Source organism: Delphinapterus leucas, chromosome 4, assembly GCF_059928025.1.
Source record: "Delphinapterus leucas isolate spDelLeu-1000000601 "Yukka" chromosome 4, BTC_Dleu_Yukka2, whole genome shotgun sequence".
Lineage (NCBI taxonomy): Eukaryota > Metazoa > Chordata > Mammalia > Artiodactyla > Monodontidae > Delphinapterus > Delphinapterus leucas.
The window spans coordinates 143827890-143850228 of NC_143132.1; the positions used below are offsets into that span (position 1 = coordinate 143827890).

General features: G+C 43.5%; 1 protein-coding gene across 5 annotated transcripts in view; it reads left to right on the forward strand.

The window, feature by feature from the left end:
* KAT2B (lysine acetyltransferase 2B) overlaps nucleotides 1-22339 on the forward strand; it is a 102332-nt gene that overhangs the window by 59053 nt on the left and 20940 nt on the right. For 4 of the 5 annotated variants that reach the window (XM_022554706.3, XM_089911197.1, XM_089911196.1 and 1 more), the window contains exons 6-11: nucleotides 3714-3905; nucleotides 9638-9744; nucleotides 14623-14748; nucleotides 17218-17354; nucleotides 19795-20003; nucleotides 21394-21520. In XM_022554706.3, coding sequence (XP_022410414.2) covers nucleotides 3714-3905; nucleotides 9638-9744; nucleotides 14623-14748; nucleotides 17218-17354; nucleotides 19795-20003; nucleotides 21394-21520 — 898 coding nt within the window. The remainder of the gene's footprint in view (nucleotides 1-3713; nucleotides 3906-9637; nucleotides 9745-14622; nucleotides 14749-17217; nucleotides 17355-19794; nucleotides 20004-21393; nucleotides 21521-22339) is intronic. The other variant, XM_089911195.1, reaches the window with a different exon arrangement.

Consider the following 22339-nt stretch of genomic DNA (forward strand, 5'->3'; position numbering starts at 1 on the left):
TTACAGCCTGTCACCATGCTTCCTGGGCATTCATAATTAGGTGTGTAAATCTAGGGCAGTATTTATCACAGAGCGTGGCAAGAACAGTGGATTGGCGCTCGGGAGACCTAGCTTCTTGTGTGGTTTCTAAAAGTAACTAGCCTTTAGTTTGGGAGAACTGGGAGAGGCCACTTAATTGCTGAAAACCTTAGGATTTTCAGTCCAGCAAGTAGGTAGGATGACATGGTCTTCTGCAGTCAAGTTCTCCAATTCTGTTCACGTTTTAAAGAAAGCAAACTGGTTGCAAATCACCACGATGCTGTTAAGAAGTCAGAGACAGTTGTTTGAACCATCAGTCAGTTGCACGCCCATGCCGTCACCGTTAGGCATACAAAGATCCCTGAGCTGTCCTTTCACTTCTTTGGAGAAGACCTGAAACCAGTCGTTTAGGTATAATCTTTTCCTCCAGGTTAGTCTTTGTGGGAGTGTGTGAGCAGTGACAAGGCACACATTCATTCCCGTTTCCTTCTTTCTGTCTCACCACATGCCTGGACTGTGTCATTTACTAGAGCAGTCCCCCAAACACCACATGCAGACTCATCTTCTGTCTTTTCATACTGTGCCCTTACAGATTTATAAAATAAGATTAGTCTTGCAAGTAAAAACAAAACTAAACTACAAAGTGTAAACTGAGGTCTATAAAAATGATTCTCAGAGGAAATGAATGGCAACCTATTATTTGAAAATTTTTACTAGATAATAATCTATGCTGCCTTCCTCTACTCTGGGGAGAGTGAATGACCTGTTAAGCACTTTGGGACATTTTATGAGTTTATGATAGTATTTATAACCTATCATTGCCATAGCAGAAAGAGCATCTGTCTTTAAGTAGGGTCTCCGACATCTGTGACCCCTATAGATGGAAATGCTCTTTTAGACACAAAATCAGCACTGCCAAATAGGATATAATATGATCCACAAAAGTGAGCCGCATATGTGATTTAACATTTCCTCGTAGCTACATTAAAAAAATAAACACAGGACATTAATTTTAATAATGTTTTCTTCACCCAGTATATAAAAATATTATCACTTCACCATGGAATCAATATGAACAATTATTAATGATGTATTTTACTTTTGTATTTTTGGTACTAAGTCTTCCAAGTCCAGTGTGTGTTTTATACTTAAAGCACATTTTAATTCATTCACTAAATTTTAAGTGGTTAAAGATAAATGGGGTTCTACCAAAACAGTAAAGTTTTGTTTAATGGAAAAATATTTCACAGCGTTTCCATTTGAAAGTAAATTTTATTTATTTTATTTTTATTTTTTCCTTTATGTATTTTTAAATTTCAGTATAGTTGATTTACAATGGTGTGTTAGTTTCAGGTGTACAGCAGAGTGATTCAGATATATTGATATATATAAATCTATTCTTTTTCAGATTCTTTTCCATTATGGTTTATCATAGGCTAGTTCCCTGTGCTCTACAGTAGGCCCTTGTTGGTTGAAAGTAAATGTTAAGTTGATTAAAATTAAGTAACATTAAAAATGAAGCTCTTCGGGACTTCCCTGGTGGCGCAGTGGTTAATAATCCTCCTACCAATGCAGAGGGACACAGGGTTTGAGCCCTGGTCTGGGAAGATCCCACATGCCGTGGAGCAACTAAGCCGATGCGCCACAACTACTGAGCCTGCGCTCTAGAGCCCGCAAGCCACAAGTACTGAGCCTGTGTGCCACAACTATTGAAGCCTGCGTGCCTAGAGCCCGTGCTCCGCAACAAGAGAAGCCACCACAATGAGAAGCCTGCGCACCACAACAAAGAGTAGCCCCCTCTCGCCGCAACTAGAGAAAGCCCGCACACAGCAACGAAGACCCAACACAGCCCAAAATTAAATAAATAAATTTATTAAAAAAAAAAAAATTAAGCTCTTCAAGAAAACAAACTTATGGTTACCAAAGGGGAATGGAGTGGGAGGGATAAATTATAAGTTTGGGATTAACATATACACACTACTATATATAAAATAGATAAATAACAAAGTCCTACTGCATAGCACAGGGAACTGTGTTCAATATTTTGTGATAACGTATAAGGGAAAAGAACCTGAAGAAGAATTATATATTCACATGTATGTATATACACATATATGTGTATATATAAAACTGAATCACTTTGCTGTGCATCTGAAACTAATATAATATTGTAACCCAACTGTACTTCAATTAAAAAAAAAAAGAAGAAAGAAAAACAATTAAGCTCTTCATTTGTACAAGTGCTGAGTAGTTACACGTGGCTGCTGGCTACTGTATCAGCACAGGTGTACAACAGTCTCATCGTCGTGGCGGCTTTATTGGACAGTACTGGTCTGAGTCCTTAAATCCTTATATATCTTCCACTGCAGCAGACTGGACATACTTTTCATATTATTAACATTTACAAACAATCTTATGATAGCCTAAGCCTCGTGCAACTGAACTGATAATTATGGTTTGCGATTACATTTGTAGTTTCATAATTAGTTCCCTGGGAGCTGGCCTCCCTTCAACTCCAAATATTTTAACTTCACTTAGGGGCCACAGGCTAACTTCCAGCAAAGATTGGCTCCGAAGGTGATGCATTTCTATGTGAAGTGCCTTATGGATTACAAAATCAATGCACCTCCTAGCTCTTTCTGCTCCCAAGGTCACTGCCTCCGACTTGACAAGATACAGTGCAGCCCTTAAGATGCCCGTCTGGGTATTGTGTCATAAAATGACATTTGGGTGTGAATTATTAGTACAGGAAAGTTGAGAGGAGAGCAGAAATAGTAGCAGGGTTTTAAGGTTAATTTTGTATCTAGGTAGATGAACTAACACTAATGAAAGGTTTCTTCCCCAATACACCCCATACACAGGAGAACTAAGAAGTCATACAGAATAAGATAAAAAAATAAGCCAAGAAGCATAAGTGAATATTGTTCCACTCTTTATTGAGGGGCTGACAGTTCATTGGGGCGTCCTTCAGCAGTTTGGGCGCATTGGAGCACGGCCCCCCATCTTAAACAAGATCAGGAAGGCACACAGGGAGGAGAGGGGTTTTATTTGGGGAAAGCAGTCCTGTCCTGGAAGAGGATGTTTGGGTCTGCTACCAAGGAGCGGGACCTGGGCAGTGAAGCCTCGACCCTTGACCCTGGTCTCTGCGCCCCACTGTGTGCCCATGTTGCTGGGAATTTCAGGGCTTGCATCTCCGGGTGACCCTGGAGAAGGTGGGTCCATTGTGGGTGGACGCTCATTTTTTGGCTTCTCTTGGCTGAACGAGCTTTCTAAATCATATGCTCTGCGTAGCCCGTGTGCCCCAGAACTGTGATCAGGTTTCAGGAAAGCCCTGGTTTCCCTCTGGGAACTCCTCCAGCCCTGTGCGACGCTGAAATGCATTTTTGACTTTGGGTCTGAGTCATTGAAAACGTACCTAAGCAACAGATGGTGGAAGCTCATTACTTCCTGCGTTTTGACTGAGTTTTGAACAGTCTTGAAGAATGGAATGATTCTAGTAGAATTGGGCCCAAGTGGCTATGGCAGGGTGAGCTCACCGAATTCCCACGTTTTACTAGCTGGTGGTGATACTTCTGCTTGTCACTGCAGACCTGGCTTCTCCTGCTGAGGTTGATGATACAGAGTAGCCGTCCTTGGGTGTTCCACATGGTCTGGGGCTTAAGGGATACTGATGGCGTGCTCTCCTCTGGTTGCAGGTGGCTGTGTTACTGCAACGTGCCCCAGTTCTGTGACAGTCTGCCTCGGTACGAGACTGCCCAGGTGTTCGGGAGAACCTTGCTCCGCTCTGTCTTCACCGTGATGAGACGACAGCTCCTGGAACAGGCGAGGCAGGAAAAAGACAAACTGCCACTGGAGAAACGGACTCTAATCCTCACCCATTTCCCAAAGTAAGGGAGTGCTCTTGTGGGTCTTTGATGCAAGGGCTTAAGACTGATGGATACACAGCAAAGCCTGCCTCAGTGACACAATCAGGAGGGGTAGGAAAGAGGGACCCCATCTTTCTCAGCTCCCTCTGGGAGCCTCCATGGGTACTTTCCAGCCCATCTGAGATGAGCTTGACTCTGTACGACTGGTCCCTTAGCCTCGCCTCATCCCACCTGAGTCTCATGGGGCGTGGGGGCGAATGCTTTGTTTTGTATATTCAGCTGCCAGGATGCTAGTGGGGAGTGGGAAAGGTGGTGCAGAAGCCATTTCCATCTTCCCAGAAGTGGTGCAGGAGAAGTCAGGTGGCTGTTTCTTCCGTCCCACGTCTCCAGCCATTTCCTTTTTTAAATTTTTTGGCCCACCATGCGGCATGTGGGATCTTAGTTCCCCGACCAGGGATTGAACCCGCGCCCCTTGCATTGGAAGCACGGAGTCTTAACCACTGGACCTCCAGGGAAGTCCCATCCAGCCCTTGCTAAGATTGGCGGATCAGTCCCGTCTCAGCTAGAGTGAACTAGACCCCAAGAGCGGGGCTGGCCGGGAATAGAGAGGCCTCCTTCAGAATGATCCTTGTTCCTGTGTACTCAGTTTCTTGTGGAATGTGCATGCTCTTGTGCACCTTGCTTCTCACACCTGCCAGAACTCCAACACGTGAATAATCATTTAAATGTTTTTCAAATACATGCAGCGTGTCAAAGGGATAGGAAGTTGCAGTGCCACACCATTGGCCTTGGAAATGAATTTTCAGTGCGAAGAACCCAACATTTAAGCTAAGAGGCTGGGTGCTGGTGAGAGGCTGGGGGTGCAGGTGATGGCTTGCCATGGAGCAGTGACAGCAAGACAGGAAGGAGGCAGTTCATTCTGCCTGGAAGCACCGGTCTGCGGGGGTGGAAGGTATCATTTGAAAAGGCATTCTAGGTCTGATAGAGTTCTGCCATGGAGAACTGCGAGAGAGCAGAGTTTCAGAGAGGAGCCGTTATAGTCTTTGAGCAAAGATTGATGAAATCCTGTTTTATCTGAGAAACTGGATTTTTATTATTATTACTATTTCTGGTTTACCCAATTTGTATCTCAGGAAAGATGATAGTTTTAATTTTTAAAAATAAGTGAGGCCCAGGGCTTCCCTGGTGGCGCAGTGGTTGAGAGTCCGCCTGCCGATGCAGGGGCCACGGGTTCGTGCCCCGGTCCGGGAAGTCCCACATGCCGCGGAGTGGCGGGGCCCGTGAGCCATGGCCGCTGAACCTGTGCGTCCGGAGCCTGTGCTCTGCAACGGGAGAGGCCACAACGGTGAGAGGCCCGTGTACGGCAAAAAAAAAAAAAAAAAAAAGTGAGGCCCAAAACAAACAACAACAAAAATGGTTTTCTGATGAAAATGGACTGAACAATTTTTTTTTTTTTTTTTTTTTTGCAGTTTAACACGAATCTCAAACATTAGGTAGAGGATAATTCTAATGAGCTTTAGCTGAACGTCCAATATTTGAACATAAGTCCTAGCCACCTGATTTTCAGTATTTCCTGAAGGCAACCAGCACACGAGCCTGAGGCAGGACATGGACCCTTTGGTATCCTCCAGGGAGGAAGGTTCAGAAGCACTTACACTGCAGTTTGAATGTTGCCCCTCAATGGGTAATGAACTCTGGGCAAGCTCATGTATTTCAGTGGCTGCCTTTTAACTGTTCTAAGCTTCTTTCCATAGAGATTAAAGCAGTTTTCTTATTTCTCTATTACGTTTGCCACATAAGTAGCATTTCATGTGTTCAGATTATAGTAGTCGTTCTGTCTCTAAGCCAAGGGACAAAGAGGACCCCTCTCCCCTCCCCCCTCACACCTTTTGTGATGCTTAAAGAGAAATTTTAATTACCTTGCATAGTAGCAATTTTTTTTCCCCCATAGCAAACTCAGTTTGCTTCTTGCAGGTATTTGCTAATTATCGTGTTATGTTCGTTCAGCCCATAGTTCTGGCATGCTTATGCTGTTCAGCTGAAAAATCAGTGTTGCTTTCTTTTTATCTCTGTTACTAATGGTAGGGTAGAACTACCACCCACTTCTCCTTTTAAATCCCTTTTCATTGAATCTGACAACATTTGAGGCTGTTAGGGATTTATACCTGCAGGTTTGGCGGCAGAATCTCATACTGAAGTCGGAGGTGCCATTTGCATCTTGGGCACCAGCTCAGGGGGAGGGCTGCAGACTGCTTCTCACACCTGGTGAGGTCGCCGTGCTTCTCAGATGCATCTTCAGAGCTTACATCCTTATCTTCCTGCTCTTCACATGTTGCCGCTTCTTCTGCTTGGCTTTAACGTGTGCCTTTCCCCGACGCCACCCCCATCCACCTATTTACATGGTTGTTTTTAAAAACTTTAGTATCTGCATTTCATTCTAAAAGTGATAAATGGACATGTTGATGAAAATTTGATGCACAGGGAACAAAGAAGCAAAAGACCACTATAACCCTACCACTGTGATATACTTTTTGTGCTTTTAGATATTTCAGTTTTTTCTCCGTGTACTGCGTTCTTTTATTCTACATATAATTTTGTATCCTCTGTATATAAAACAAGAGTTTTCTCATAGCATTAGATGAGCCTGTTCTTTATTTTTTTGAAATAACTAAATATATGTATGTGTATATATATACAATATAACACACACATGATTATTTTCCTAAATTATTAATGGCATTCTTCTTTGGTGAGTCTCTTTAGGGCTTTGTGAAGTGTTCCCATTATATAATTACTGATAAAGAAGGAGCCTGGAAAAGGAAAGGAAATTTACTTCTGTGATAAAGGGCAGTTGGGGAAATCTTGAGGGCTGTGTGAGGTTAAGGCAGGGTCTGCTTAGCAAAAGGGGGAAATGCATCGAGAACCTTCCGTCTTGTCGGCAAGGTCAGAATGTGACCTTGGTAAGGATTTTACCTCCTGTTGCTGTCAGTCTTTCTGTGTTAGATAAGAAACATACTAAAGTGTTTTAAAGCATAAGTTAATGGTGGCTTGCTTGGCAAAAGGCGACTCGTGTCGTTTCCGTAAACCACGAATTACACAACTGAGTGCAGGTAGATGTTCACGCAAATGGTACCTTATTCTTAAATCTTCTGAGTATGAACAGCAAGTCAGAAGACCCTCAGGACCTTTCCCCACCTGTCCTCACTTCCAAAAACGCAACCTCTCCCACCCCGAGACCTTCTAAAGTCTTGCGGGATTTGATTAATGAGAAGACTAGTGGCACTTTCAGTAACTGTGATGATGATGATGTTAATGTAGGTCCTTGATCAGCTGTCCATACTTGGTCTGTTTCTCAGTTCAAGTTTTAACGTAACTTGACACCTTTATAAAGGTAACATAACACATGGGCTATACATTATCATAGCTTTAGGGGTGGGGGCAGGTCCCCCAAAGCAAATTCATTTATAAAGACTGTAAGTAGTCTTACGTATGGCTTGTTGCCAAACGGATTAGGGAAAATACTTTTTTTAAGGGCTTTTGGATTTCAAAATTTCAGAGACAGGATAGTAGACATATATACTAGCTAACCTTTATTACATCATTGCAGTGTAAACTTCTTGAGGGCAAGACGAGGTTGTGTTCCCTCTACCCTCCAGCACCTGGCATGTGGTGGGCATTCAGTGTTTGTTGAGTGAATGAATGAGCACTTCCTAAGGGGCCATCACCATTTGAAGCATGACATTAGTGTGCTCCTCACTACCATCTTCTGCAGGAGTTACTGTTGATATTTCCATTTTATAAAAGTGGAACCAAGGAAGAGGAAAGTTAAGAACTTGTTCCAAGGTCACACAAATAATAAGTGGTGAGCTTGGTAATTGGATTTTAGAACCCAAGCTCTTAGTCATTATTCTGTACCCCTCCATGAGAATTAATGTGCCTTAAAAAGAGGCTTTCAGGAAGACATTCCAGTACTAGAAGTATAGATTTGTGTTGGTATTTTCATCATAGTTCTTCTATTTTGGGGCACATAAGAACTGTCCAAGGTACTTATCAAAAATCAGTTGCCCAGACCATTCTCCTAGACTCCGATTCAGTAAGCTTAGGTGGGGTTTGGGTATCTATACTCTTACCAAGGTATTCGGGTGATTTCTGTGGGCCCCTAAAACTTGAGATCTGTTTGTTTATAACACGACAGGAAATATAACGTAGTAATTAATCACACGTTCTGATCTTGGCCCTGCAATTTACTGGTTGTGGGACTTTGTACCAGTTATTGAGCCTCTCTGTGCCCTAAGTTTTTCCATCTGTAAAATGGGTACAATAATGGATCCTATCTCATAGGGTTGTTAGGAAGATCAAATGAGTTAATATACATCAACTACTTAGAGCAGTGTCTATCCTATAGTAAGAGCTATGTATGTGTGTGATAAATAAAAATAAAATACGTAACTCGTTGGGTTGATGTGAAGATTCAATAAGAAGTTCTTACCCAGAGAAAACCATAATTCAAAAAGACACATGCACCCCAATGTTCATAGCAGTACTGTTTACAATAGCCAGGACATGGAAGCAACCTAAATGTCCATCAACAGAGGAATGGATAAAGGAGATGTGGTACATATATCCAATGGAATATTACTCAGCCATAAAAAGGAACAAAATTGGGTCATTTGTAGAGTCATGGATGGACCTACAGAGTGTCATACTGAGTGAAGTAAGTCAGAAAGAGAAAAACAAAATACTGTATATTAACGCATATATGTGGAATCTAGAAAAATGGTGTAGATGATCTTATTTGCAAAGCAGAAATAGAGACACAGAAGTAGAGAACAAATGTATGGATACCAAGGGGGAAAAGGGGGGCTGGTGGGAGGAATTGGGAGATTGGGATTGACACATATACACTATTGATATTATGTATAAAATAGGTAACTAATGAGAACATACTGTGTAGCACAGGGAACTCTACTTAATGCACTGTGGTGACCTAAATGGGAAGGAAATCCAAAAAAGAGGGGATATATGTATATGTATAGCTGATTCATTTTGCTGTACAGTAGAAACTAACATAACATTGTAAAGCAACTATACTCCGGTAAAGATTAATTAAAAAAAAAAAAGTTCTTAGGACAGTGCAGGCACATGGCAAGGATTCCGTAAATACTGTAGTGGCTTTTGTGATGGAAATGACGGTGACAGTGACCGCTCTGTGGAGGACTGGAATCTGGTTCTGAGATTCCCTGAGGGGGGCTGGGGGGAATCCATTTCCACTGATATAATGCTCTGTGTAGTCCAGCTCGTATCTATCTATGCAGAGCCCAAAGAGAATACATCTGTAGAAATGCATTCTGTTATTAGAATATATGAGGGCTGCCCAACTAAATCATCACTTGAGTCATAATTGACTAGCATATTTCTTTTTTTTTTTTTGCGGTACACAGGCCTTTCACTGTTGTGGCCTCTCGCGTTGCGGAGCACAGGCTCCGGACGCGCAGGCTCAGTGGCCATGGCTCACGGGCCCAGCCGCTCCGCGGCGTGTGGGATCCTCCCGGACCGGAGCACGAACCCGTGTCCCCTGCATTGGCAGGCGGACTCTCAACCACTGCGCCACCAGGGAAGCCCCTTGACTAGCATATTTCTAAATTGAAGATGGGATGCTGGTGTTCATGTGATTGCCATGGGTGGTCAGGGCTTTTGTCCCTCTAGTAATGCATTAGTTTTGACCTCATGCTTGCCTTTACTCTTGTGCCTAGGTTTCTGTCCATGTTAGAAGAAGAAGTTTATAGTCAAAACTCTCCCATCTGGGATCAGGATTTTCTCTCAGCTTCATCCAGAACCAGCCAGCTAGGAATCCAAACAGGTAAAAAAAATATTTTTTTTTTTGCATAAATCAGAAAACAACCAGGAAGTGTTCGTTACAGTTCACTCTGCATTTATTTGTGTTTTTCATCAAGAATTGAAGACTAGCACCAGCAAAAAAAAAGTAAAAGCTCTGGCAAATCTTGCATCTACATCTCTGTTGGTGAGGAGAGCAGGTGCAAACCAAACAGTTAAAATAACAACAGCTGCTGCGCCTGCTATGGGAGTTTGCTCAGCCCGCGCCCCACAGCTGTACGGGAGGTTTAAACCCAGGCGGCTCAGGTCTGCAGTCAATGCTGGATCTTTTTGAAGACACTTAGACAGTCTCAGTCAATGGCCACATATGCCCAGGAATCATGTCTCCGTCTGGTTTCTGAATCTGTGGGGTCTGGTTTGGGCATCAAGTTGCTCTCATGGATAATGGTAGGATGGTGAGTCTCAGGACGTGAAGTGGGGTCAGGGCGTCAGTTGGCATTGCCTCGGGTCAGCCAGTGGCCTCAGCAAGCATTTTGTGAGGAAGGAAGATGTGTAACTTCTGGAGTCACACTGACCCTAGAAAGAGGGTCTGAATTCCTGCCTTGGATGCTCGGAAAATTTGGAGAAGTTTGGCAAGAGATGCCAAAGCAGTAATTTGTATGTGGCCTTGGGGAAAGATAGAATGCAGAATTTTGATGTCGAGTTTTTTAGTAGATCTAGTTCAATGTGTCATACGGGGGCTCTTAAGTATTGCCTCCAGCAAAGGGTAATTTTATTCTCGCCTTTCCCCCACCCCCCAATTTTTTAAATTGAATACATACAGTGAAAGGCAACCTTTTTAGTATGTGGTTCTGTGAATGTTGGCAAACACACATAGTTAGTTGTGTAACTACCACTGCCATCAGAATATAGAAAAAAAAATATATAGGACAACTGCATCACCCCAGAAAATTCCCTTGTACCCCTTCTGTAGTCCATTCAGTGCTCTAACCCCCAGCTTCGGCAACCACTGATTTGTTTTTTGTCCCTGTAGTTTTGCCTTTTCTAGAATGCCGTATGAGTGGAATCCTAGCGTTCTGACTGGCTTCTTTCACTCAGCATACTGCATTTGAGAAGGTGATTAAAACATTTTTTTTTTCATCTAGACCCCAAGTTTGGATGCATATAATTAAATCCTTCCAAGCAGAGTACTTAGGGAATGAGGTATTTTGGTTTGGATCAAACCATCTTTGCTTGGCTTCTTGTTACCAGAAACATCTTTTGTGCTGTTTTTTCACCTTAGGTCATAGAATATAATTTCATGTTTCTCTGGTTCAAAACCTGTAGCGCTCTGGGGCTTTTCTGTGCATGGACAGAACTCCAGACCTGAGTGTCAGCATTTCCTGGACATGCTCTGTGTAGCACCTGGGCATGTGTTCCGTATTTCTCTCTCTGTCCCCATGTTGTTCACTTTGTCTCTGTCTTTATCTTACCTAACTTTCAAATGGCATCTCTCCCACAAACTCTTCCCTAATTCTCCCCATGCATTCTAGTAAGGGCTGGATCTCCTTTCTTCCGAATGTTCGTGGAAGCTTGATAATATCCTATCGCCGGTTGTTTAACTTGGCTGCACCGTGGCATCACCCATGTGATGTAAAATACTACTGGTTTCGAATAGTGTTATTTATTTATGGTATGATTAATTATAGAACTTTATTAATTTGGGATGCTGTCAAGGAAGGGAAGAAAATATATTAAAAATTCAGAAGAATAAAAAAAAAAAGTTTAGAAACCACCTAAATTTATAGCCTGACTCTTAGTGACTCAGTTAAATATGCCATATAGAGATTCTTGTTTCAATAAATAGTTAAGAATTGCTTCTATCAGTTTTTGCCAGTAGATGCTTCTGTATGTTTGAAAATAATTTCCTTCTTTCCCACAATTATCTCCTGATTTTCTACAATATTTATGGCACTGGTTTAGATACTGAGAATAGCTATAAATAAAACAAAATGATTTATTTTAAGTAAAAAAAAAATACTACTGATCTCTGAGGCCCGTCCCAAGAGGGTGTGATGCAACTGGCCAAGGGCATGGCCTGGACGTGGCCAAGGACGTGGCCTGGACATCGAGACTTTAAAAACTCCTCAGGTGACCTGATGTGCAGCAGCCTGAGTCACACAGCACTCACCTCATGCTACCCTCGCCCCCTTTTCTCTGTACGTCTCTGTCTCCTATGAGTGTGACTGCTGCATGGTCAGAGACCCAGTTTTGCCATGAGAATAGCTGATACTTCCAGTAAGTGCTTGCCCTGAGGTTTGCTTCCTGTCTTTGAGCCTTAGCACAAACCATGAGAAGTTGGTGTGATTATCCCCTTTATGTGGATGAGAAATGAGAGCTCAGAGAGGAGCAACCAGTTGCCTAAAAGCAGAGCTCGTGAGTGATGGGACTGGGCTTCACACTGGGTCTAATTCCTGTCCCTTGCCCTGTGTTAAGAGCCAGAGCTCTAACCGCTGCTCTGCACGGCCCCAGTGTGCTTTGCAAATGTGCAGGCGAGCACATGTGGAAGGAATGAGTGAAGAACATGGGCCGGGGACACCAGAGCTATTTGTCAGGGTCATCTTAGTTCTTTTCTGGAGGGACTTCTGGAGAGGATTCCTCTCTGGGTGAAGACTTCCCTTGACCCTCACCTGCTCAAGATGCCTCCCAGTCTGTCCCACTTCCATTGTGTTGTCTGTCATCACACAAGATGGAGAAGGCGGGACGTCTCTGACCCTCTGGGAATTTCAGATTCATCTCTGTGTCTCAGGTTGTCACCCAGTTCAGCTGGATTGTCAGTATTACCTGCTGCCGTCGGAAGCAGGCTGTCTTCTCCTGTTCTGCTGTAATTGCAGTGTGTTCTCTGGGGGAAAAGAAAAGTGTAATCACCTACTTAATTGGCATGTCTGCACATCTATGCAGCTGTGATAAATGACATTCATAATGATGGCTCTGAACTTTTGCAAGGTACTCAGATGTCTTCTGAATCACCAGAGCTTCCCCTTTGTGTAGAATCGCTCCAGTGTACTTAGAAATTCAGAAGGCTTGTTTGCTGGGAGGAGAGCCATACAGCCTGGTGCTTTAGTATATTCTGATCCCCCGTTTTTTTCTTTTTCTTCTAGGGGTGGTGGTTTCCTCACCTATGTTTTATTTAAAAAAAATGTTTATCGTAATGACCTATATGGGAAAAGGATCTAAAAAAGAGTGGGGATATGTACATGTATAACTGATGCACTTTGCTGTACACCTGAAACTAACACAACATTGTAAATCAGTATATTCTGATTCTTTACATACCAGTTGCTGTTCCGTTAGGATTGCTATGGGTCCATTGTCTCTCCGTGGCTCGGTTTACTTACTCCATCACTCTTGGCTACGGGGAAAGTCCCCCGTAAACCACACTGTGGCTGCCTTGACACCAAGATGAATGTGCTCTCTGGGCATCTGTCTGCACTGAGAATGTCCGTGTCCCTCATGAGTCTCGTCTCGTCAGCTACGGATCAGCAATCACACTAGCAAACAACGTCCTACTTCCTATGATGGCTTTTTTGAAAAAAGGCAAAACAGAAAGGTTTTCTTTGGAAATACTCTCGAACTTACAGAAAAGTTACGAAACTAGGACAAAGCAGTCCTGTGTGCTGTATGTTCTTTGTTTAATTGTTAACATTTGCCGTACTTGCTTTATCATTTCTCCTGTTTCTCTGTCTCTGCCTCGCTCCATAAATATGTGTGCATATATGTATGTTTTTTGTCTTCTAAACTATTTGAAAGTTACAAACGTCATGCCCCTTTACCGACTTCAGTGGGTATCTCTTAAGAGCAAGGACGTTTTCTTATTTAACCGCAGTATAGTTATCAAAGTAAGGGATTTTAACCTTGATGCAATATTATTATCTAAACTATGTGCTATTTTCCATTTTGCCCCGCATCTCAGTGATGTGGTTTATGGCAATTTTTGTGTCACATCGGGAGGCACGTAACGTTGACCTCTCCCATTATTGCTGGTGTGCAGTTTGATCACTGGCTTAGGGTGGGCTTTATGAGGTTTCTCCACTGTAGTGTTACCATTTCTCCTTTTGTAATAAAAAGAACAAAAGTACTTTTGTGGGGAGATACTTTGAGACTATCCTGTCTTTATCAAAATTATATTCATTGGGACTTCCCTGGTGGTGCAGTGGTTAAGAATCCGCCTGCCAATGCAGGGGACGTGGGTTTGAGCCCTGGTCGGGGAAGATCCCACATGCCGTGGAACAACTAAGCCCGTGCGCCACAACTACTGAGCCTGCGCTCTGGAGCCCGCAAGCCACAACTACTGAGCCCACGTGCCACAACTACTGAAGCCCGCGCACCTAGAGCCCGTGCTGCACAACAAGAGAAGCCACCGCAATGAGAAGCCCATGCACTGCAACGAAGAGTAGCCCCCACTTGCCACAACTAGAGAAAGCCCGAGCGCAGCAACGAAGCCTCAGCGCAGCCAAAAATAAATAAAAATAAATATTAAAAAAATTATATTCACAGGGTTTAGACTGTACAGATGATTCTTCCCTGAATCAATTATTATATACTGGCTGCTTCCCCCAGCCCCTGCCAACTTCCATCATTCCCTTCTTATTTGTTGGCATTCTCCTGTACGAAGAGTTTCACCTTCTCCCCACTTATTTATTTATGATTTTATCAGTTTGGACTCGGATATCTTTATTCTATCCAATGGGTTATAATCCAACCCTGTCTTTCTTACCATGCTCACATTGGCCCCATAGTTTTTATTTTAAAGATGACTTCTTTGGGGTGATGGGCAGGAATGGGATGGTGTCATGTGCACTTGGTTCTTTATTGCCTAAGAAAGAAGTCATTTAATACCTTCTTTTCCTTTTCCTGGGGGCAGTTATCAATCCACCTCCTGTGGCCGGGACAGTTACCTTCAATTCAAACTCAGCTTCCCTTGAGCAACAGAATGGAGGGAGCAACAGTCCTTCCTGTAAAGGTGCTTCGGGGCTTGAGGCAAACCCAGGTAAGCTCTTTGAGGGCATCATAGAGGACTGCGATTTGCCCTAGAAGCTTTATTATCTGAGGAGTGCCAAAGGTAGACTTCGAACAGATTGTACATGTCCAGGATCTCAATGGTTGGAACTCACTTTGAGCTGTATTGGTTAGTTACTGCTGTGTAACAAACCCACTCAAAATTCAGAGTCTTTAAACTGTAATCTTTTATTATCATAGCTCACTCATCCTGTGTGTTGCCTGGGAGGTGGCTAATCTCGGCTAGTCTCCTTCAGGCTGGGCTTGCATATTTCTCATCCTCCTTCTAGGACCATTGGGTTATCTTCACCTTCCCTTGGGGCAGAATATGTTCCTATTATGGTGGCAGAAGCAGCAGAAAGCAAGAAGAAATACACTTTCTTGAAGCCTAAGCTCGGAACTGGTACCCCATCACACCTGCCTCATTTTGTCATCTAAAGCTAATCATATGGTCAAACTCAAGAGTAAAGGGGTGGGGAACTGTACCCTACTCCTTTTATAGGAAGAACTGCAAAATCACATGGCAGAGCATGGATACAGGAGGGGAAAGAATTTGGCCTTGAATGTAATCTGCCATGTGGGCAAAAACATCTCTTAATCCTAAAGGCATTTCACAGTTACAGGATGTTTTGAAGGTTGCATTTCTGTCCACAGGCTTGACCTCAGACAAATCTTGGGCATGACCAAAGTTTGACATTAAAGAAATGACATAAAAGGGGGAGAGAAGAGGATTTTGAATGAAGTACTAAGCATTTAGCATTGGTGCCACCATTGTCTCTCCCACGTCCAAGGGAGACATCACTAATTAATCTGGAAACTCTTTGCCAGTGAACTTGGATGCAGCCTAAGGTGCTTTCTTATCACATCACTATTAGCAATCTATCAAGTTTGGGGCATATTGGGTATAAGCCTCAGCTCCAAAATAAATAGTTCACAATGTTAATCTTGGGGAATCTTGGAATTTGAAGGCTTCTTGGTCAAATGACTGAAAATATTCTCACTCACCTCCAATCACAACAAGTAAAAAGTTATGAAAACAAGAACTCAACCAAAACTGTTTAGTAAGTAACATATAATATTTGGAGAAGCATCTTGTATAGACGAGATACTTGACATTGCTGTGCTCCTTTTTAGCTAAAGTTGACGGGAATGCTCTATGGAACATGCTTAGTGGGATTCACACCTGAGGAATAAATTAGATTTGAACATCTAAAAATTAAAAAAATTTAATTGTAAAAATAAATGCATTATGACAGAAGGAAAAAAAAGAAAGAAAGAAAAACCAAACATGATAATAGAAGGGACAGAAAGCCACCATGTAATCTAAGGAGGAAGGTGGGAGAGAGTTCTCCTTGCCTTCGCCTGGCCTTTCCCAGCATGTAACATATTGAGAGTATACCTACTTCAAAGGCCAGTGGCCCTACTCACTTTGTGAGGCATCATTTTAAGGCAAAAAAGCATTGTGAGAGATAGTGAGGGTCATTTTGTGATGAAAAAATTAAATTCACCAGGAAAATAAAACAGTTCATGGGCTTCCCTGGTGGCGCAGTGGTTGAGAGTCCACCTGCCGATGCAGGGGACACGGGTTCGTGCCCCAGTCTGGGAAGATCCCACATGCCACGGAGCGGCTGGGCCCGTGAGCCATGGCCGCTGAACCTGCGCGTCCGGAGCCTGTGCTCCGCAACGGGAGAGGCCACAGCAGTGAGAGGCCCGCGTACCGCAAAAATAAAACAACAACAACAACAACAACAAAAAAACCAGTTCATGAGTATATTTCAAATATATAGACATATATACATGGCATGCATATGACCACGTATATCTATACATACATACATGCAAACATATATGAAGAGGGAGAATTAACAGAACTGCAAAGAGAAATAATCACTTCAAACCAACCAACAGTTGAAGTCTGGAAGAAACATCTCTGATTCATTCATAGATCAAGCAGACAAAACTGTCAGTAAGGACAGAAGCCCTGCAAACACGATCAACAAGATTAATCTAACATATGTGTAGAGAGCACTCAAAATCGGAAAAATGCACATTCTTTCCAAGAAGACACTTAATTTACAAATAATTGGTCAAGTCTTAGTCCATAAAGCAAGTTTCGAAAAATTTTGACCTTTGGTATCATATGGACCATGTTCTCTGACCACAAAGTGATAACTAGACTCACCCCTTAATATGCAAATGAAGAGACACATGCTTTAATAACTCATATATCAAGTTAAAAAATTATCATGGAAAATAGAAACTATTTAGAATAGATCTACGGTTGGCAGTTACTGTGAGACCTCCTCCCTTCTCTCTCCTGCCTTCCACTGTGCCCCTCCCCTGGTACATGGAGGGTTGACGTCCACACCTGTCAGTGTTATTAGAAAATTAGTTGGATTGGTTGGCATGTGCTTTGTGGTCAAAATAACCCATCGTTTACCCTTTTATTTTGATCTTCAAGGAGAAAAGAGGAAAATGAATGACTCTCATGTTTTGGAGGAGGCCAAGAAACCCCGAGTGATGGGCGATATTCCACTGGAATTAATCCACGAGGTCATGTCCACCATCACGGACCCTGCAGCGATGCTCGGGCCAGAGGTCAGCAGGGTGAACCTAGGCAGCCAGCTGGTGGACCCCTTCTACTCTCCGGGCCACTCCAGCTGTTGGGAATGGGGATGGTATTGCCAAGAGAGAGCATGTCACGCTACCCTGGTTTGCATTTTGCCTGGTGGTCAGGGTCGGAAAGGGAAGAAAAGCTGATGGAGAGCTGATTCCCCTTGATGACTGTCAGATCACGGGAAAACACAATCTCACGCAGTTGAAGGCATTTCTCCTTCAACTTTTTATCTTGAAAAATTTAAACCCTCATAAATGTTGCAAAAAACTCCACGATAAAGATCCAGAGACTCTTTATTTAGATTCACCAATTGTTAACATGCCTCATTTACTTTCCCTCTGTGGTGCTCTCTCTCCTGTGAAGCATTAGGAACCATTTCAGAATTCAATACAGATGTCATAACACTTCACCCCTAACTATATTTGCATGTATCTCCTAAGACTGAGACTGTTCATTCACATTACCTCAATGCAGTTATCACCTCCAGCAAATTTAGCCAGGTTACAGTATTATTTAATGTATGGGTTGGCAGTCTACAGCCTGCGGGCCAAATCCAACCCACTTGCTGGTTTTGTAAATAAAGTTTAATTGAAGTGTATTGTCTGTGTCTGCCTTGCATTACAAAAGCAGATCTGAATTATTAAGATAGGGGAAGACTGACTGCAAAGCCTAAGATAGTTGTCCCCTGGCCCTTTATAGAAAAGCTTGCTTAGACAAAGTTATAGTAGACCGTTGGCCTAATATACAGCCCATATCCAAATTTCCCGTATATCCAAATTCTGTCCATTATAACATTTGCTGCTGTTGTTGGAAGATCAGTCAGGGATCACGCACTGCATTTAGTTCTTATCTCTTCACCTCTTTTTTTTTTTTTTTTTTTTGGTCACGCTGTGTGGCTTCCGGGATCTTAGTTCCCTGACCAGGGATTGAACCTGTGCCCCCGGCAGTGGAAGCATGGAGTCTTAACCACCAGACCACCAGGGACTTCCCCACTTCACCTCTTTAGTCTCCTTTATTCTAGAACAGTTCCCCAGCCCTCTTTTGGTCTTTTGTGGCAGCACTGTTGTTGCAGAGTCCTGGTCACTGGTTTTGCATAATGTCCCTCTACCTGGATTTGTCTGTTTACCCATGATTAGATTCAAGTAAAGCAATTCTGGTAAAAGTACTGCTGTCAGTCTCATTGTGTCCTATCCAGGGGCAAAGCAGTTTAAGACGTTTCTGACAGCTTCCAGAAAATGAAGAAATGCCTCGGAGATTATTTTGCAAAACATCTTTAAAAATTTTTTTACTATGGCTCTGCTAGATCAAAATATCCATTTTTAATGTGTCATGTTTCCTTAGAGGTTTATTTCATGGTAGTGAGATAAGTCAGAGAACCAGAATGTTGTTAAGAGAGAGATCTTCTTATAAAATTGTTCTTTCCATTTCCTTCTAGATATCCAGACCTGGGGACTTATGACTGTAGTACCTTTTGTGTACTTGTCTTCTGGGGATTTAGTAACTTCATGGATTAGTTTAGCTCAGTTTTTTTCAACTATAAAATGTGGATGTAGTCACACATTTCAGGATGTGTTGGGTGGCTTTAGCAGTGTCCTGGAGTTGACTTGTACTGGTGTGCGCAAGGCAACCGTTACCTTTTCAGGAATTTTGTGTGCTGGTTGTTAAATATGTTGGTAGCTTGACAGTGGCATCCAGGCAACCTGGGCAACACCATAGACCAGTGAAATGAGCATGTGCCGCCAATGGGCTTTTCTCCCATGGGGAGCTGTTGTTTGAACACTGACCTGCACCCCACTGAGTGCTGGCACAAGGTTGTGCTGCGAGCTGTGGTTGAGCGTGGTCAACGGAGACTCCCGTGCAAAGAAAACCATCTTCCAAGAAGAGGTGCTGACAGTATAAATAAGACTGCCACTACTGGGCCTGTACTGGGATCTGTCATCCCGAGGGTGCTATAATGCTCAGCCAGATGGAGTTCCTAAAAACCAGGGACTGGCAAACTGTAGCCCTCAGGCCAGATCCAGTCTGCCTTCCCCCCTCTTAAGTAAAGTTTTATTGGAATTCTGCTTCACCCAGTCATTTATGTGTTGTCTACAGCAGCTTTCGCCCTGCAGCAGTGTTGGCCAGTTGCCACAGAGGCCTTATGACTTGCAGATGTAAAATATGAGCTCCCTGGCCCTTTACAGAAAGTTTGGGGACTCCTTATCTACACCAAACCTCCGTGTACACGTAGAATACTCTGGTCCCTCCAGATGCTCTACCTACCTATTTTGTTTTCGTAACTTGTGTGCGTTGGTTGGGACCCTGAAAATCCACAAATGTGTGTCTTATGAGAACACAGAAGAGAGGCATTGCTATGTCCTATCCCTCCTGTCTTAAGAGGAGAGCTCTCTGTGTAATGTTTTCCTGTCTCCTGCGTCCCAGACCAATTTTCTGTCAGCACACTCAGCCAGAGACGAAGCGGCAAGGCTGGAGGAGCGCAGGGGCGTGATTGAATTTCACGTAGTGGGCAATTCCCTGAACCAGAAGCCCAACAAGAAGATACTGATTTGGCTGGTGGGGCTGCAGAATGTGTTTTCCCATCAGCTGCCCCGGATGCCAAAGGAGTACATCACGCGGCTTGTCTTTGACCCGTAAGTTGTGCTCTGCTCTTTCTCCTCCCTTTTTTCCCTCTTCTTTCTTTCTTTTTTTTTTAAATTTTTTGGCCACGCCACATGGCACATGCGATCTTTGTTCCCCGACCAGGGATTGAACCTGTGCCCCTTGCAGTGGAAGCGCCGAGTCTGAACCATTGGATCACCAGGGATCACCTGTCCCCTTTTTTCCCTTTTAAATGAAAGAGGAACTACTCAGATAGCTGTAGTCACCCACCGAGTCCTGCTGCCTCTCGTCACACTGTGGATACAGAGTGGCATCACGATAATTGCCACGGCTAAAGGCATTAAGATTAATTTTTCAACAGTTCGTCAATTTTTTGTTAATGAGGCTTTATATTTTAAGTTGCTGGTGACCATCCTGTGCGTCATTCATTATAGCAATGAAGGAATATATAAACACTAAGAAGGCGTCCCACTTTTTTCACAGTCAAAATATTCTTGATTTTGGTATCTTATCTAGGTACCATTGTTGCCAGGGTCTGTAAGCCCTGAGAAGATTACTGGGGTATTAGACAGGTTAACTTTGACAATCCATTACATTAAAAAAAATAATAATAAAGCAAAAAACCAAAAAGTAAACTTCCCTACTTGAATGTATTTTAACACATGGAACCCAGTAGCCTATGTGCATTGTGATCCATGCATGGGACTATTCAGAGTGACGTTTTAGACAGAAGGCCTGATAGGATTCTGGAATGCAGGTTTTAGCAAATTGTACCTGTGGATTTGGTTTTCTTTTCACGTTGTTTCCGTGCTGTTTTTGAGTGAGACTAAACTCTTCAGAAACACATACCATGTTTGTCCCTGCCTTTGTGTTCTCCCTCTGGACTCCCACTGTGGGTCCGTGGGCATCAGTCAGCACCTCCCCACACGCTCTGTTCTTTTTTTTTTTTTTTTTTTTTTTTTTTTTGCAGTACGCGGGCCTCTCACTGCCGCGGCCTCTCCCGTTGCGGAGCACAGGCTCCGGAGGCGCAGCCCCAGCGGCCATGGCTCACGGGCCCAGCCACTCCGTGGCATGTGGGATCTTCCCGTACCAGGGCACGAACCCGTGTCCCCTGCATCTGCAGGCGGACTCCCAACCACTGCGCCACCAGGGAAGACCCGCTCTGTTCTTTATTTGTAACCTCAGAGCCTCCTTAGGTGGCTGGCCTTTGTCACCACGGAAGCTCTGGTGCCATCTCCGGCAGGCAAGCTTGCTCTAAAAGTCCACAGTAAAGAATGGTCTGGCGAGATGGAGGAGGTTTCCGTGGAAAAATCAAGAAGAAACAACCCCCTGCTTTTCCTGGCTGGTTCATGAGGAACACCCCAAACAGTATATTTGTATAACCAAGAGAAGTAAAACTTTGACATAATCTTATTCTTTCAGGAAACACAAAACCCTTGCCTTAATTAAAGACGGCCGTGTTATTGGTGGTATCTGTTTCCGAATGTTCCCATCCCAAGGATTCACAGAGATTGTTTTCTGCGCTGTAACCTCCAATGAGCAAGTCAAGGTAAGCGTGACCCAGGAGCATCCTCTCACTGCGTGTGTGTGTGTGTGTGTGTGTGTGTGTGTGTAGTGTACACGCTTCCTTGTATCCACAGCCAGGCTCTACCGGGCTTTGTTGGACCTGGGCGCAGGGTCTGGGGACACCACACAGCCCCTGGTGCAACTCAGGCAAAGTTTACAGCAAGTGAAGAGATGTTTGAAAACACATCTCAGTGTTACTGATCATTTCCACGTGCAGACATGTCTACACACACCTGGGGACAGTGCACCACCAGAAGGGGTGTGGTGCGACGTGGATTAGGGAGATGATTTAGGTGGCTCACACCTCAGAAAGACTTCTTATGACCTTATGCCTAATGGGGGACAAGGACTAAAGAAATTCTGTCGGGGAAGTCATGACATTTGAATAAATTTATTACTGAGTTTCAGAAATATTCATGCAGGTTTGGAATGTGGGTCTTTCTGGAGTGTGTGTGTGTGTGTGTGTGTGTGTGTGTGTGTGTGTGTATGTGTGTGTGGCTGGTTTGCCTTCCCGATTGTACTTGGCATGGGTCCCTTCCTCCCCAGGAGCCAGACTGTCTTATTGATAGTGTGCTTGGCATTGCAGTCTGACTGGAATAAATCAGATTCTCAATTGTCAGAAAGATTTAGATTGTGTTGTGTCGTCCTCTGCTGCTTTTGTGAAAGTGGAACCAGAAATGTGTCTTCAGGCTATAATTCATTTGGTACTTTGGGAGCCCTAAAATCATGCAAAAATACGGCAATTGGTGGAAAGATAAGTAGCTCAGGATTTGATGGCTGCTGAGAAAAATTATTGGCAGGT